This window comes from Neoarthrinium moseri (assembly GCF_022829205.1).
Source record: "Neoarthrinium moseri strain CBS 164.80 chromosome Unknown scaffold19_Wmoseri_CBS_16480, whole genome shotgun sequence".
In the NCBI taxonomy this organism is placed as follows: domain Eukaryota; kingdom Fungi; phylum Ascomycota; class Sordariomycetes; order Amphisphaeriales; family Apiosporaceae; genus Neoarthrinium; species Neoarthrinium moseri.
The window spans coordinates 457,499-473,378 of NW_026055133.1; the positions used below are offsets into that span (position 1 = coordinate 457,499).

Consider the following 15,880-nt stretch of genomic DNA (forward strand, 5'->3'; position numbering starts at 1 on the left):
GGCCGGCGCATATAGTGAGTAGTCCCTCGCGGCTATTTGCCAAGGCAAGGCGCGAGCCGCGAAGACTTGGGATTGGATGAACCTCGACGCTAATTGTCCCTTCTAGAAGAGTGGCTGTTCAATATTACTTCCATTTTCGGTATTAAACATTCAGTATGAGGGGGTTGACGAGCATCACCTTCTATGACCAGTGGATCGTGTGAAATGCTGCAAGAGATTTTAAGTCGGTTGCAAGGAGGACGTCGCGAGGGACTGCCCAATCGACGTGGCTTTCTCTGGATTCTGGATTGGTTGGGAGTCCAGTCTATTAGTTGTCTGCTACCCTAGGTGCTGGGCACCTACCAGTCACGAAACATTTCAGAGCCTGCCTGGGCCCATTGTACAACGCTGCCATCCAAGCGTTGAAGCCAGTGCCCCTCTCCTGCCTCGTGCGAGTGTTTCTAGTGATCACTTCTGCAAGTTCAACTGGACAGTTTGAGTAGCCATTGGCTGGTGAATAAAATGAAAATAACAAGAGGCCACCTCTTGGCTCTATTACCCTAAGAACGCCGGCCAATGCGAATGCGATGATGGTATCTCTATGCCGTTTACTCTCATACAAATCTTACACCATGAATGACTCTCCACAACCGCATTCCTCCTCTGTAATATGTGTTAGTGGCATGGACGTACGTACTCAAAGAACTGTGCGAGAGGTAGACTCACTGATGTTTGGGTTCTTGAACGTGAACCTCTGGCTCAACTTGTCTTCGACCCAGTCCATCTCGCTGCCAATGATGCTGAAGAGGGCCTTGCTGTCGATCAGCACTTTGACGCCATCCTGCTCCACTGCCTCATCAAAGGGCCCTGCCTTGTCTACATAGTCGAGATGGTAGGCAAGCCCGCTGCATCCCCTATTCCGCACGCCGACCTTGATCATCTTGGGCTCGGGCCCCTCCAGCATCTCACGTAGCTGCTCCACGGCGGCTGGCGTCAACTTCATGGCCGCCTTGCGAGGCCTCAGCTTGCGCTTTCTCTCTGGTGCCGGCTTTGACTTTTGCGCCTCGGCTTCCGGGATGGAGGCGGCCGCAGCCTCCGGGTGGCCCGTCGTCGGTGGCGTTGTGCTTGCTGCCGTGGTAGGCTGCTGGGGAGGTCTAGTCTCGTGGACCTTGGGTAGCGGGCTGGCGATCGAGGTCTCGGGGATATCATCACTGCGCGGCTGTGGCGGAGGGCGGGTGAGCGGGTATGGTTGGTATGCTTGGCCGGTCGAGAGCTTTTCCGACGCGGCACTCCAGTACTTTGACTGCGAGAATTGCCGCAGCAGATGCTGGCACGGTGTGGCGGCGCGCGAGGATGCCAGCGCAGAGCGGCTGAAGAGCAGCGACGGCACAGTCCGCTCCAGTGCTATCCGGGGCGCATTCATGGTGAACGGGTTCTGGAGGCAAAACTGCAAATGTGACCTCGGCAGCGGCTATAAGATCATCTGAGGCGTGAGCTCCCGTGAGGCTTGTCGTGCGGCGAGCTTGGGCGTCGGTCTAGAATGAGAACAAACAATGATGTAGGGTGAAGAGGCCGCGAGAGAGACACGACGGCAAGTGTGGTATCTCGGTGGCTTTGTTGGACTGATCATTCGATATGTCTGCTTTGAAAGCAGCCCGCAACCAACAGCCGTCCGATGACATACGTCGGTAGCAGCGAGACCCCGGTTTTCTGGGCCAGCGAATCACATGTCCGGGATTGTCAGCTAAAAATCCTGGTCCGGGCTGCCATTTTGGGGATAACGCAGGCTGCCAGGCCCCGTTGTCGGCTCGTCGGCCCATCATTAATCCAGCCAAGGATCCGTGAATCCATCCCGTCAGCAGTAACTAGGGCAGTCAACTGGAAGCCCGTCAAGGTGATGGGACCCCGGCGTGTCAGCCTGCGGAACCCCCTGCCCCACCTTGCAACGGGGGAAGCTTGCGAGGCCTGGGGCTTTGCTGGGCATCCTGGGCATCCTGGGCATCCTCTGACAGCTACTGTAGGGTCTACCGTAGCAGTCGGGCCAGTGGTCGATCAGTGCAGTGGCGGGGCCCCTAACTCGGCCTTTGGGAGCAGTTGAGCGTTCGTAACTCGTAACCGTGACTGCGCGCGTGCTGAGGACAGATTGGTGACCTGGAGCTAGGGTGTTGGACGGAGAACTATTCTGCTCTCGTGTGATCGTGTCTTGCGCAACGAATGTGCCGGCCTCCTGCTCTTCCTCGCCACAAGCAGACGACCAGCAGACTGGAATGAACTGAGTTTCGCCCTGCGTCGAGCCGAGCCTTGTTCCTCCTGTCCCTCCCCTCCATGCATCGCCATCCGCAGACTGCCCGACATGGAGGCTTCTCCTTTGACGCAGCAGGCGCGCCCTGAGGTCTTCCAGCAGAAGATTGTCCAGCTGTACCAGGCCCTATTCAAGGTTCGCGAGCTCTGAGCACCCATCATGCGGAGATATCGGATTAGTTATGGCTGACATTGCACATCAAAGGTATGTCCTTTCCTGTGTGCGGACCTGCAGCGATTGCGACGTCGCTGACGGTTGTCCTGTGCTCTAGGACGAGCTCGATCCCGAAAACGACGACGACAAGCCCGAGGGCTTCTGGCGAGAATTCTTTCTCTTGAATCCCGATCGACCAACTTTGCAGCGCATATTAGGAGAGCTAAGCCCCGACGAGCTACTCGCCCTTCACTCGCAGACGAGGCAACTGTTCTCGCGGGCAGTGGATTGTCTCAAGAAAGGAACAGGAAATGCGAGCTTACACGCGTTGGAGGTGCGTGTCGTCGCTACAGAGTCCCGGCCGCCAGAACAATCTAACAGACGCCTAGACCCTGACCACATTCTTCTCCGCTGTCTTGCCCAAGAAATACACGAACCCCAGCTCGGATATAATTGCCGTCCTTGCAGGGCTCGACCAAGTAGATCACATATTCACAGAGTTCGTCGCAGCGTTGGACGCCATCATCCGAAATGGAGATAGTTGTGAGTGGTCTTAGATCAGCATCCATGTCGTTTCTTCTGACAACAAGTTATAGTGGACCTGCGCCAGAGAGCGGTTGAAGTGGTCTTGGCCATAACTTCAGGCGCCTATCAGACGAGCCTCCTGACCTACTTCATCCACAGGGACCTGTTCCCAGCGATCATGAAGTTTATCCAAGATTCGGACACTCCCTCCCGAGTTCTCGAACCCTTCACATTATTAGGTCTACTAGCGAACTACAACAAGTTCGAGTTCCAGAACCCTTACCAGCTTCGCCTCAATGACTTCGTCAATGAGGCCGCCATCCAAAAGGTCATCAAGTGTGTCGGCATGACTTGTCGACATCTGAGAAACCAGTACATTAATATACAAGAGGATCTACCCGAAGGCTGGACTTTGGCCAACACTCTGGGTATGCTGAAATTAGGAGCTTTTGCCCCTGGTGCCAAGGCGAGTCAAAAGAAGCCGGTATACGACGCCGAAGTAGCGAAGCAACTGTTTGCAAAACTGTACGTTCCACCATGCTAATGGTTCCCTGTCCCCCACTGACGGACGACAGTCCTGGTGAAGATGCAGCTGTGCTTTTGGGCTCGTACGATTTTACTCATGCCAACAAGCTTTTCTGCTTCAACCTGGTCTCTTTACCCGCCGATAAAGGCGAGGAACAGCCTATATCAAGTCTGATATCTCTCACATCTTATCTTCTTCAGCATGCCTTCCTCTCCAATCGCGCAACGAATTATGCACACCTTAGCCTCATGATTTTCAGGCTGCTCATCGAGGACCAAGTGCTCTGTAAGCGTATATGCAGCGAGGAGAGCAAAGTTGCTGTGCGTCTATGTCGGCAGAGACAACCGTACCTGCCCATGGTCCGTGGCGAACGGATAATTGCTACCAGTATACTTGATACCATGGTTGACGGAATCAACCACAACTTACGGCGGCGGCTGGATGTCAGCCTATACAACCTGTGCACCGGCATCATGCTACGCATTATTTCGTATCTATCTCGGTCACGAACGCGGCTACAGTACCACTGGTCGGAGCTCTTCCGGTCCCTCCTAGCCTTGATTCGCTTCCTGACTAGCTACGCGTCGGATTTGAAGGATCTATCCCACATCGAGACACTCTTGGATCTAGTAGTTAATCTCCTGGCTTTGTCACTCTCCTCGGGCGAAGCCTTCCTCCCCACGCCGGCAGCCTATGACGATCTGTTTTACAAGACCGTGGAAAGCGGTGATGTTTTAGTCAAATTCCAGGACACCTACGGGCTGGCCAACAGGCCATCCAATTCCATCGGGACGCTGGTGAGTGTGAGCACGCATTACAAGTCAATGCTGGAGTCAGGTGGTTCCAAGAAGAACCTTACCAGTTCGGAGGTCGCGGAGGTGATCAAGCAAGGCTACGAGACGTTGAGCATCCAGGCTAAGGAAGGTCTCGATGGCTGGGAACGGTACAGAGAGGCAGATGAGAGGAGTGTGCTGAAAAAGATGGCTCGCGCAACGGTGGGCGACGTCAAGGTCATGGTCGAAGCTTGAGATATCTCGCTAGCGTGCGAATGCAGCATCTCAGGCAACGAACCTATCAATATGTGAATCTATACATACCTCAACACATTGTCACATGAGAATTGTGCCGACTTATCAAGATCGGCCGCGCTCCAGTCATTGCTGTGGTAGACTACGGCGTTAGCCGCTAAGAATGGGTCGTCGACCCCAGCAATCCCTGTCATCACAGTTGGTTACCAAAATCTATTCCTTGCCGATATCGTCGTCGAAAGAGTCACACATTCAATAATTGAACGGCGCCGTGCAAGGACTCGATTTGTATGCATTTTGAATATAGACGCATCTCTAGGCATCCAATGTGTACCATTAGTCATACCTTTCGCTTCGTGAATCTACAGTCCAACCGCCACAGCCAAGATGCCACTCCAACTTCAGCCCCTGGAATTATCAGACTTTGACACTCTCATTTCGCATGCATCTACACATGCTCCAGGCGATGATCTCGTCGCACCTCTTAACCCCTTGGTCTGGCCCGTCCGCACACGCGCCGAAGCGCAAGCGAGGGCCCGACACAACTTCGCGCTGCAAAAGTGGCGTTTCGTAGAGGATCCAACGACCCGGTTCCTCAAAGTCGTCGATCCAGAGGACGGCGGCCAGATCGTCGCCGTGGCTCGCTGGCATTTCTACCCGCAGGGCTACGACTACGCCGAGCAGGCGCATTGGGAAATGGCGCCCGCGACACCGCTGAAGAAGTACCTTGCCGCCGTCAACGGCCGAGAACAGCCAGGGGAGGGTAGTTCGGAAGCAGATGTAGAGTCAGACATGCAGGAGGATGTCTACCCACCGCGCAATTTCAACATCGCCCTGCACAACCACATCCTCGCATCCAGGGACGCGTTCCGTCCGTCCTGGATCCCGGGCCGCGCGCCATGCTGGGTCCTGATGCACCTCGTCACACGCTCCAGCCAGAGACGGCGGGGCGCCGCGGGTCTGTTGGTGCGCTGGGGCATGGATCGGGCACAGGAGACGGGCGCGTGTGCCTACCTCGAGGCGGGGGTGCAAGGCCGGCCGGTGTACGAGAAGTTCGGGTTCGAGCAAATCGGTGAGGAGAGGAGGGTTAGTTTCGCACGGTTCGTAGGGGAGGATGGCCCGAGGGAGATTGTCATGGCCAATATGAGGTGGAATCCTGAAGTGCAGGAGGACACGCCAGGTGAGAGTATCTAGCGGGCAGTAGCATGGGCGCCTTTGGTTCGGGGTGTTAGTGACTAGGCATGCTTCTCGAACGATATCCGTATATCCTAATAGAATACCACTAAGAAAGGTGGCACGCGCCACATTTCCTATGGTAATTGTGGCATACACTGTTTGAAACAAAGATTCTCCTCATTATATGCGATCGAATGAGCGACCATTTTGACACGAAGTTAAGAACATGACTTCAACCCAACAGCCTTCTAGAGATACTGTAGGTTAATTTTTCCCGTGCACCAAGACGAGACATAGTGCGAATTATGAATGTGCTTCCTAAAGGCTGGCATTCTGCCTAGTTCTCTGCCGTTGATCTCTGTGGTCTCTGCTCAGATTCTAGGCCCTGAGACGGCCGTGCGTATCTGGAATCTCTTTCTTCCCGAGACAACCCAATCCACCAAGGCTCCGACGATAACAGCGCCAACTAAAGGCCCTGCGTAGTTCATGGTATTGCCATCGACAGGCAGGACCGTAGGAAGGGGCATCCAGGCAATGATGAAGGTGATATAGCAGAGCGCGAACAGGTTGACAGGAATCCCCATGCTTTTCAAACTGAACGGGCCCCATGCGATAGATTTCGGTCGCGTAACGCGCCGCCAGAACACGAAGAAAATGGGCAGAAAGTAGGAGATATAGAGTGCCAGAGCTGGAAGAGAGAGGAAAGCGTTGAAAGCGGTCGAGCTTCCAATATTGATCAAGGCGAGTAATGCTACACAGGTGCCGATGAGCAGCAGTGCATTAAGTGGTATCTTCAAGTATGGGTTGACCTATTCAGAATGATCAGTATCGACGCGCAGTCCCTTTCATGGGTCGGACTCACAGATCCAAAGAAGTTTGAAAATGGCAGGCCCTTGTCGCGGGAGAAAGCCCAAATGAGGCGCGATACTGAGGCGAAAACATTAAAAAAACTGGTGAATATCACCAGACCCATAACCGCGACGAAGAGATTGGTGGCGGCCTTCGATCCAGTTGCTTGGTAATAAACTTCAATGATTGGCAGGCCTGTCGGTGTGCTTGCGACTTGGTCAACATTGCCGATTGTGAACAAGAGGCAAATCATGTAAGTGGTCTGCATGATTGAGTTCAGCACGACAGAAAGTATCATGCTTCGCGGAACGCGAGTGCGTGCTTGCACTACCTCGTCACCTAGTGGAATTAGCAGTCGCGTCACCAGAATCAAGCGTAATGGACTTGCTCATGTGGAGGACCCCATCAAATCCTGTATCGTGCATGTCAGAAGCTTCTTCACAACAGTCTAAGGCACTTACAGTTCACGAACCTGTAAGAGGGTATGTGACCGTCAACAAGCCAATACCCCAAGCGACAGCGGGATTCGTCCACCCACTAACATCATGCGTCAAGGTCTGTCGAAAGTCAATACTCAGTCGATTGAGAGGAATCATGTATGGCGGCAATAGTCAAGGTGCTGGCATTCGGGCGTACCTGAAAGACGTATCGGGCCGAGCTACGTTGCGCCATAGCTAGCAACGTAACGATAGACGCCACGAAGAACGCGATGTGAAGGAAGGCGCCGATGCTTTCTATTAACTTGAGGATTTTTCTAAACCAAAAGTTGCCGACCAGTGGCAACAAAGTGATCGCCCACATCAATAAAGTGATGTGCCATCTTTGCGGTACATAGTCTGGGCTGTTGAATATTGCCAGGCCTATGATGATGTTTGAGACCAGTGCTGGATTGGAGGTACAAGAACAAATCCAAGCAAATGTGGTGATCCATCCTACTTCTTGTCAGCCTCTCATCATCTACTCTTACGGGTGAATTTACCTTGCATTAACCCCCAGAATTTGTTCCAACGGGGTGCGAATCTTGCCGACCATCTGTATTGAGCACCGACAGTGGGATCCCTTGTTCCGTCAGCCAGGCAGGCCAAAAATTCTCAGTAAGGTAGAAGCTCCTACATTGAGGCCATCTCAGCCAGAGACATAGCAACGGCAGTCGTGCCGATACCAGCGAGGAAGCACCCATACACCATAGAAGCGGGACCGCCATTTGCAAGAGACAATTGGAACATGACAGCAGACGCTTCCCATGAGCATTCAAGCACAAAGCCAAAGTTGATTGCCGAAACAAATGAAATATATCTCTAATGCTAAGGTCAGTTTCGCGTAGGTAGTTTGGGAGTAGGTAGCGTGCGAACCTCAAGCACCCCATCGCCGCGAGTCTCTTCAGTATTGAGAGAGGGAGTCGTGTCAGACGAAACAGCCTCCTGGCAGTCCTCCGACCTTTCGGGCAATGTATGCTTCTCGGTGTATGCCATGATGCTCTTACCCAAATTTCCAGATTCCCTGTTGCTGTAATGAAGGAATGTATCAATAGATCAATCGAGAGACTTCAGAAAGTCCTCAGCCACCAACCCAGAAAACACGTCCTGGTGCCAAGCCGCTTCAAGGTGGGATGTAGCGAGTGCTATATGCAAAGGCACCGCTAGCTTGTGTGGCTCATCTATGATTGGACGTAAATTATAAAACACGTCCAATCAGTTTGCCCCTACCGTCAGATATTGGTTTTTCTCGATGCACTGTAACCTGTAAACGAATACTACATTTGCTGTAGAAATGCAGGGTCATGTAAGTGGCTGGCTAAGCGGGGCTTTGAGCCTACCGTAGAGCAATCATTTTTGTGGCCGATATCAGACTGGGTGGTGCTCACCATGACCAGACGCGATTGAAACTAAGGACTAACTTGGTGTATCACACAGTTTGACGCGAAACATAATAAAAGTGTGCTACAGGCTTCCACACTGATCATAAATATTCATAACGGTTAGTAAAAAAAAAAAAAAAAAAAAGGTAGAACTTAGTGCGCGAATGCTAGAGGTTTGAATAGTGGTGTGTAGAAGGATAGATTCTAAGCTTTCCAAACTTGTGCCAAAAAGCTGTGCACTTTACACACGGGTAGATAAGATAAGCCTATCAGCTTATTGTATCTCCTATTGTGCCACCAGACGGCCCCACGTAACGTACCTAGATCTTATACACGATCTTGTAGTTAGAAAGGACCCCGTCACGGTATTCTTGAAATCCCTTCGGCACAGAGTCCAGTCCCTCGAACAACTTCGGTGTATTCGGCCTGATGGCCCCAGAGGAGAGCAACTTGGAGAGTTCCTCGAAGAGGCTAGCTGCGAGCTCGTGGTCTTCCTTTTGCGGCTGTCAGTCCGATTAATAAACGAATTGAATTGTTTGATGTTCATGATGACTTACCGGCCAGTAGAAATCCTGATATTTATGCTCCTTAAAGAACGCCGTCCAGACAAGCACATCCATCACCTTAGTCTGCTTGGTCACATTCTCGGTGAAAGCCTTGTGACTGAACCAATGGTACGTGGTTCAGTCAGAAGGTGATATCAACCCGGACGAGTAACTATATGGCGTGGAACGAGTCCGCCTCGCTGTGTACGTGCACATTTCAGAACGAGCTGACAAGCGAGATCTTTATCCACGTGGAGCCGGTCGTCCTGGGCGCCGTCGGGAGCGCCGTCGGAACACTGGACCAACCGTTGATTCGTCAGATCGCCGGCTTTGATCAATTTGAGAGCAAAATATTCCACAGGGTCTGGTGAAACCAGACGGCAAACTCAAAGGCAGAAACATCGTGGTGCTAGGCAGTGGCGCCTCCACGACCCAAGTCGTGCCAGGTCTGGTGAAGGAGATGGACAGCAATGGGAACGTTGGACAATTGATCAAAAGCGCACATTCGTGGACGAAACGGGTAAGTCGCACATGTGTGCCCAGACAGCCGTCTGGGGCCAAGTTATCGTGGCCAAGGGAAACCAAAGTGCTCCGGCGCTTGGAAGATTTCCATAAGCTATATTCTCTTTTCAACGCGTCTGTACCGTATGCTCTTGGCCTGGAAACACGAGAGAAGGTTCTACTCCTTTCTTATGAATGACTCTGGCGCCCGATGCGGACGCAGATCCTGGTTGCTACTTACCAGTACATTTAAAACGACGGTACGGCCGAAAATAAGGAGACACTGAAGCCTGGCTACGAACCTGGCTTCAAGCGACGATGCGGGTGACTTCGTTTCGAAGCAGGCTCATCGAACTGGAAATACCTGGTCATAGAAAAGCAGCTGGACTGAGGATCTGCACAGCGGCAAATCTTTGGCTTGGCCAAGTATCTCTGTCGAAGAAGTGTGACGATGGGACAAGCCTGACATAGTGACAAGCATCGTCGCCCGTAATTGAGACCATACAGACAAACGAGTGACTGGTTATGAGTTGAAGTTCTATATCCAAGGATTTCTCATGTCCAAACCCAACCCAACACAACACAACACAACACAACACAACCCCCCCCCCAAGAAAAAAAAAATGACAAAAACAAAGTTCCCTGGCATAGCAACTCCAAACCCCTCCACTTCAGTTCCATTTCTTCAAGCTCTGGAATAGCCTCCGATCTACAATTGTATGGCTTGCCATTATGCGCCTCTCAATTTCTGCAAATGCTGCTCCTCTACATCATATGTGGACGAATTCTGCGTATCGCAATTTTCGCACTGTCATCAGGAGACACGTTGGGCCCAAATGTCAAGTTCTTCGGTCGGCCCTGCTTTGGGTCAATCAACCTGAAGTCAAAGTGTCGGATCATATAACTCAGGATCGCTTTGTTTTCAATAGTGGACACCCATCGCTGTCCTAATATTAGGCATGGTTACGAAAATCAAGTGGAAGGGGCTGCTTACACCAGGACAAGCATGCCGGCCTGAGTGGCGACGAGCGCAAACATCAGCATGTATCGCGTCGACTGTTATGGAAATACAATTTACTTACCAGCGCCAAAGTGGAGGGACTCTTCGGTGGACGTAGGATACTGGTAATTGTTGGCAGCACCCGGTACCTCACGCAATTTGGCGAACCGCAAAGCGTCGTATTCCTCGGGGTTGGCCCATACGTTGGGATCCATCGAAACTTGGGAGGATGGAACCGTTAACACAGTTCCCTTTGGCAGATGGAGCCCGTTCGACAAGACGATGCCTTCGGGAGCTGTAATCACCCGGTCAAATGTGGCTGTGAAGACGTTAGAAACACTTCATACAAACAACAAATACAGGGGAAGATATACAATACGATGGAGGATTTACTCGCTGCGACTCTTTCATAAAACTGTCAAGTTTTACCATTTTACGCATGGAAGCCTTGGTGAGGTGCCCAGCGCACTCGTCCCACAGACCATTGATCTCGTCACGCAGCGGCTGAATGAAGTGTGGCATAGCTGCAAGATCATACAGCATATGAATGCCTGCAATGGTGGTGGTGTGAATGCCCGCTAGCATGATAATCATGTTCTGTTCCGACTGGCGTGCAAGCGTAGGTAGCTTAGATTCGCGATGCGATGCTTCCAGAACGAACTGTAAGAAGTCCAAATGCGGCTCATCTGAGCGCTCTTTCTCATTTCCAGAGGTCCTGTCCTGCAAAAGAGGTACCAAAACTGACCTTGCCTTGTAGAGGAGAAATACTGTTTTCTGTATCTCTCTCAAGAAGGGTAGACGAAGGCGCCTGAGTGGCGCTGGTGTACGTCGCAACTTACGCGCGGCGCGGAAGACGTTGTCCGGAAAGGCGATAATCCCTTGCAACCAATCTTCTTGACGATTCAGCTCGGTTCCGAAGAACAATCTCCCGGTCATGTACCCGACTATTCGAGCATACTCGTCGCTTATTTTCACGTCGTGCCACACTGGTTGGTGGATGTCAGCCATGACTGTGTCTTGCCGAAGATAGCACTTGTTCAGCCAACTCACCATCAGTTTCGGCCGGAAGCAGCAGTTTAGTGGCGTACTCTACCTCCTCCAACATTCCAGGCAAAAGTTCGTCTACCAATAAAGATGTTTAGGAACAGATGAGTTTAGCATGGTGAAGGTAGCTGCGACTTACCGAGCTTGGGCGTCATCATTGACTTGAGAGCGAAGATGGGGGCTTTTCCTGATAGATCAAAGAACTTGTGTTTGCCTTGGACCGCCTATGTTGATGTCAGTTGGAACTCGCCCTGGGGAACAAGCCGTCCACTTGGGCTAACTCACGTTGGCCGCGCCGGAATAAAAGTCACACATGTTATCCGGCATGTTTTTGAGTTCATTGAGAAAGTCGGGGGAAACGACTGTCACGTAACCGTCGGGGCTCCAGAGCTGGTAAGCACCGTGTCGATACTGCCGCAACACAAGCATGTCAGACTTAAGGGGCTTCCGCAGGCTACGGAGTCCATTCTACCTCTCTATAACCTTCTTTCATGTACTTCTCATAATCGTACTGCCACTCACGCGAAGCGCGACCAAAGTCTCCAGCCTGAAGATTGAGAACTGGCAGGTTGAGCTTTTTCTTCCGATCTCGTAGCGAAGCCTTGTAATCAATAATCGCGATCCAACCCGACACAACAGCCAAAGCTGATATAATCCAGATGAGATGAGTCGCAGACTGATAGATAATGGTGTGAAGTACAGAAAGAGTTCGGGTATTAGAATCAATGATTGCACTGCTGGCTGGAAGGCTCAGTGAGCCGTTTTTTGTATACGTATCCATGATTTGCTTGCTGTACTGGAGGGTTTCTGCAAGTTTTAGTAGCCAGTCTTTTAAATGGAGGACGTTGAATGCCACAACGCAAGGCGATGACTGTAAACTCAGAACCTTGACGGCCTTTATACCTGTGATTACGATATCTATGATAACAGACATCTGGTGACCCAATGCAAGTACTGGCTGCGAGTAGAGTTCAGCTACCGCAACAGATGTGGAGACAACGGGACGAGGCTTGACGGGCCGTAATACTACTTCAAGTGATAATGATGGGGCTCTGGGGTATCTAATGTCTCGGCCGTGACTGGGCTTTCTCTGTATGGCTCTATCAATCCTGATTGAAGCGCGTCATCCTTGGCCTTGGGTCCTCTAGTCCAGACCAGCTAGATCAGGCTGGGTGGATCCAGACAAGACCCGCCCGCCCGCTTGGAGGTAATTGGTAATTATACTTGTCTGATCGGAACTTGGAGAGCACTGCATCCGGTACGGACTCCGCGGCCTGGTTAGATTGACGCGGTCTTATCGCTCATGGTCATCGTGACTGTTATCATAATAGCCAAAATGATGCTCCGAAACTGGTGGTGGCTTGAACTTTATATTTACTTAAAAAATTTTGGGTGATTATCAGCCTTGAGTAGGAATTAAGGCGACGGGTCTCTTTTCCGTATGCTTGATGGACTTTGAATAACATTGACAACTGCATAATGGTCACGAAAAATGTATGACGCTCGGCTGAGAGACAACATGCCCTACCTCTTTGAGTATTGGAACGTCAGAGAACGGTTCATTGGTACAAGCGCCACTTTGCTAGGTCTATAACACGCATCCTGTCAAGCGCCGACTGCCGGTTTAGAACCCGAAGATATTCGCAAGTTGCACCCCACGGGTCCAAGTCTGAATGAAGTCGACTTTAGAGTTTTAGCCAAGTTCAGACTAAACTTCGTTGAGCTTGTGGGGATTATAGATATTTGAGTTTTCCGGGTCTAAAAAGCGGCTCATTCTATGCGATTTACCCACTTGTGCCACGTCAAGCAAGGCCTGCTATCAAGTCTCAAGAAAGTATGCAATTCGGGCGATGTGTATGTGGGTCCTCATTGACAATGACAAAATTCCATCTGCTTGGCTTTGCTTGCAGGAGTGACTAGCAATGTGGACCTAACATGTCATTGTACACAATAGGGTATGACCCTGATCAATGTTGCCCTTGGTCAGAGGCATGCTGCTTCGTTTCCTTCTTCTTCTCCTCCTTCTTCTTCTTCTAAGACATGGGATAGGTAGAGGGAAGATTACGCCATAAACTATCAGTCGCGGTGATGTTGTCTTCGTGGGTACCAAATGCCGAGGGCTTTCTCCACTCCTTCGTTCTTTACCGTTTATCTCACTGGGCATTCCAACAACCAGTACAACCAGTACTGAGTCGGATCGTGTTATCACTCTTGGTTGGCCAATGGATACAACGGGTGGTGCACTTTCGCATCCTTCAAGCTGAACTGCTCCTTTGGTGTGTTGCTTCATCCATATGGTTCGTGCGAAGAAGATTGGTTTATAGACAACTAGTACGTTATGGACATACGACCTTACGAACTGAAGGATACTGCTGATATGCTACTAGTCACCAAGCATACCTCATAATCTTTTGCTTGGACATCTTCCAGCACTCGCCCGAGTCAAATCTGGCTTACCTCGCGACGTGCATATTCAAGTCGTTGTTTCAATTCTCGCTGATTTCTATGGCATGCGCAAGCAGGGGGTGTTCTATTTGGAGTTAGTTACCACCATCTACTATCATATGCTGATAAACTCTTCAAACCACACAAAATATCGGACACTGATCGAGATGGCTAGCTAACTCAGTGTCATTAGTCTATACCCGGTTCAAGTGGAGCCTTTCATGGTCGTCTTATCACCCAATGCTATTCAACAAGCATCTACCACGTTGGGTAAGCATTCCCCAGCGTACTTGCCATACACCTCAGTGGTGGGGAAAGATTCACTCGTAATCTTGAACGGGCAAGCATGGAAGTCACTCCGGTCAGAATTCAACCCAAGCTTTTCTTCCTCCAACCTGCAACCCTTTTTAGGCGCCATACTTGCAGAGGGCCGGACATTGGTCAGTCGGTTAGACAGTATTGCCATGGCTTTGGGCTCGATACCATCTTTAGAGGAGATGGTTGCTGCGGCAAACGCCGACATCATTGGACACGTTGCAACTGGCCATTCATTCACAGCCCAGGGGTCGTCGACTAATTTAATAACCGACCTTACTAAACTTAGCCGCATCATCCGAGGGGACACAACAGTCATACCATCATTGAAAGAAAAGCTATTCCGGTCCCAAACAATCAGACGTCTGGCTGTGAAGACATCGAACATGATAGAAGATAGAATCGTGTATCGCTGGCGTCGTATGCAAAATATACAGCAAGAATCTGGGCATGACACATGGGATTCGAAGAATAGGGCCATGCCAATAGTGGACGCTGTATTAAGAAACCGACTCAAGACCGAAAACACCCTCCTGCCTGGCACACTCAGCATGGTGACGGAAAAGTAAAACCTGATAAACAAAGAGAGATAACCATGAGCTAATCAGATCACAGTATCAAGAGCATCATATTTGCCGGTGTTGACACGACCGCATCCGTGATAAGCGTATGTATATCGTTAAAAAAAGCTTCCATATCAAGTTCGGTCAACTAACTGTGATCTTGTAGCATGCCCTTTACGAACTGTCACAAAATCCCGTTGCGCTGCAACAACTGCGAAAAGAGCACGACGACGTACTAGGATCAGACAGCTCGCATCTTTGGGATAGTATCCTCTCAAAACCCTCTCTCTTAAACGAGCTTCCGTACACACTTGCGGTGATGAAAGAGACAATGCGCATGTATACGCCAATCGGTTCCACTCGGATGGGGCAAAAGGGGTAAGCATTACCCATACAACTGGCGCTTGCTACATAACATTGGGGATCCTAACGTAATGTGTGCTGTAGGTTTAATATTAATACCGGAGATGCGAGAACGAGCTACCCAACTGAGGGTTGCATGGTTTACCTGGCCGGTCCAGCACTCCACCGTGACCCGGATCTGTATCCTCGGCCAGGCGAGTTCCATCCCGAGCGCTTCATGTCCGATGGTCGCAGCGAATGGCCCGACTTACCCAAATACGCCTACCGCCCCTTCGAGATGGGGCCTCGTACTTGCCTGGGCCAAGACCTGGCCTTACTCGAGTCGAAGGTCTTGCTCGTGCTATTAGCGAGACGCTTCGACTTTCAACCTGACTACAAGGGTGACGACAGCCCTCGCAATAGTATTGAGGGGTATGGCCGGCGGGCTTACCAAACCATGTACACCACTGCGAAACCCAAAGAAGGAATTCCCATGCTTATTAAGTTACGCAACTAGTCTGATCGGCCACTGAGAAAAAGCATTGCGCGAAGGGGTATCCTCATTGACATATTTCCACATGACATTTCGAACTCTTGAACATTTAGTTGCGTCCTCCCGGTGACGAGGTGGTCTGAAACTCTCGAAGAAGAAGCCGGGCTGGGTCATAGGCTCACTTACACGAAGCAAAGCAGTAGACAGAGGGTATTGGAATGAGGCGGTCTCCAAAG

At 50.9% G+C, this 15,880-nt stretch overlaps 6 protein-coding genes across 6 annotated transcripts; 3 read left to right on the top strand and 3 right to left on the bottom strand.

Moving 5' to 3' along the window:
• Positions 1-604: 604 nt before the first annotated feature.
• On the bottom strand, positions 605-1,402 carry JN550_005957 (uncharacterized protein; the record flags this gene model as incomplete). The annotated part of the gene is made up of 2 exons (XM_049317641.1): positions 605-642; positions 706-1,402. The coding sequence occupies 2 exons, from the start codon at positions 1,400-1,402 to the stop codon at positions 605-607; spliced, it is 735 nt and encodes a 244-aa protein (XP_049172200.1).
• A 930-nt stretch (positions 1,403-2,332) lies between these two features.
• Positions 2,333-4,513, top strand: JN550_005958 (uncharacterized protein; the record flags this gene model as incomplete). The annotated part of the gene is made up of 5 exons (XM_049317642.1): positions 2,333-2,416; positions 2,553-2,768; positions 2,824-2,977; positions 3,031-3,484; positions 3,535-4,513. 5 exons carry the CDS (start codon positions 2,333-2,335, stop codon positions 4,511-4,513), a joined length of 1,887 nt encoding a protein of 628 aa, XP_049172201.1.
• A 387-nt stretch (positions 4,514-4,900) lies between these two features.
• On the top strand, positions 4,901-5,707 carry JN550_005959 (uncharacterized protein; the record flags this gene model as incomplete). The annotated part of the gene is made up of 1 exon (XM_049317643.1): positions 4,901-5,707. One exon carries the CDS (start codon positions 4,901-4,903, stop codon positions 5,705-5,707), a length of 807 nt encoding a protein of 268 aa, XP_049172202.1.
• Positions 5,708-6,060: 353 nt separating this feature from the next.
• JN550_005960 (uncharacterized protein) lies at positions 6,061-7,210 on the bottom strand (the record flags this gene model as incomplete). The annotated part of the gene is made up of 4 exons (XM_049317645.1): positions 6,061-6,498; positions 6,552-6,877; positions 7,011-7,095; positions 7,175-7,210. 4 exons carry the CDS (start codon positions 7,208-7,210, stop codon positions 6,061-6,063), a joined length of 885 nt encoding a protein of 294 aa, XP_049172203.1.
• A 2,997-nt stretch (positions 7,211-10,207) lies between these two features.
• JN550_005961 (uncharacterized protein) lies at positions 10,208-12,267 on the bottom strand (the record flags this gene model as incomplete). Its single annotated transcript, XM_049317646.1, has 7 exons — positions 10,208-10,389; positions 10,525-10,761; positions 10,859-11,428; positions 11,493-11,564; positions 11,626-11,710; positions 11,772-11,897; positions 11,959-12,267. The coding sequence occupies 7 exons, from the start codon at positions 12,265-12,267 to the stop codon at positions 10,208-10,210; spliced, it is 1,581 nt and encodes a 526-aa protein (XP_049172204.1).
• A 2,458-nt stretch (positions 12,268-14,725) lies between these two features.
• Positions 14,726-15,668, top strand: JN550_005962 (uncharacterized protein; the record flags this gene model as incomplete). The annotated part of the gene is made up of 4 exons (XM_049317647.1): positions 14,726-14,811; positions 14,862-14,913; positions 14,976-15,187; positions 15,257-15,668. 4 exons carry the CDS (start codon positions 14,726-14,728, stop codon positions 15,666-15,668), a joined length of 762 nt encoding a protein of 253 aa, XP_049172205.1.
• Positions 15,669-15,880: the final 212 nt, after the last annotated feature.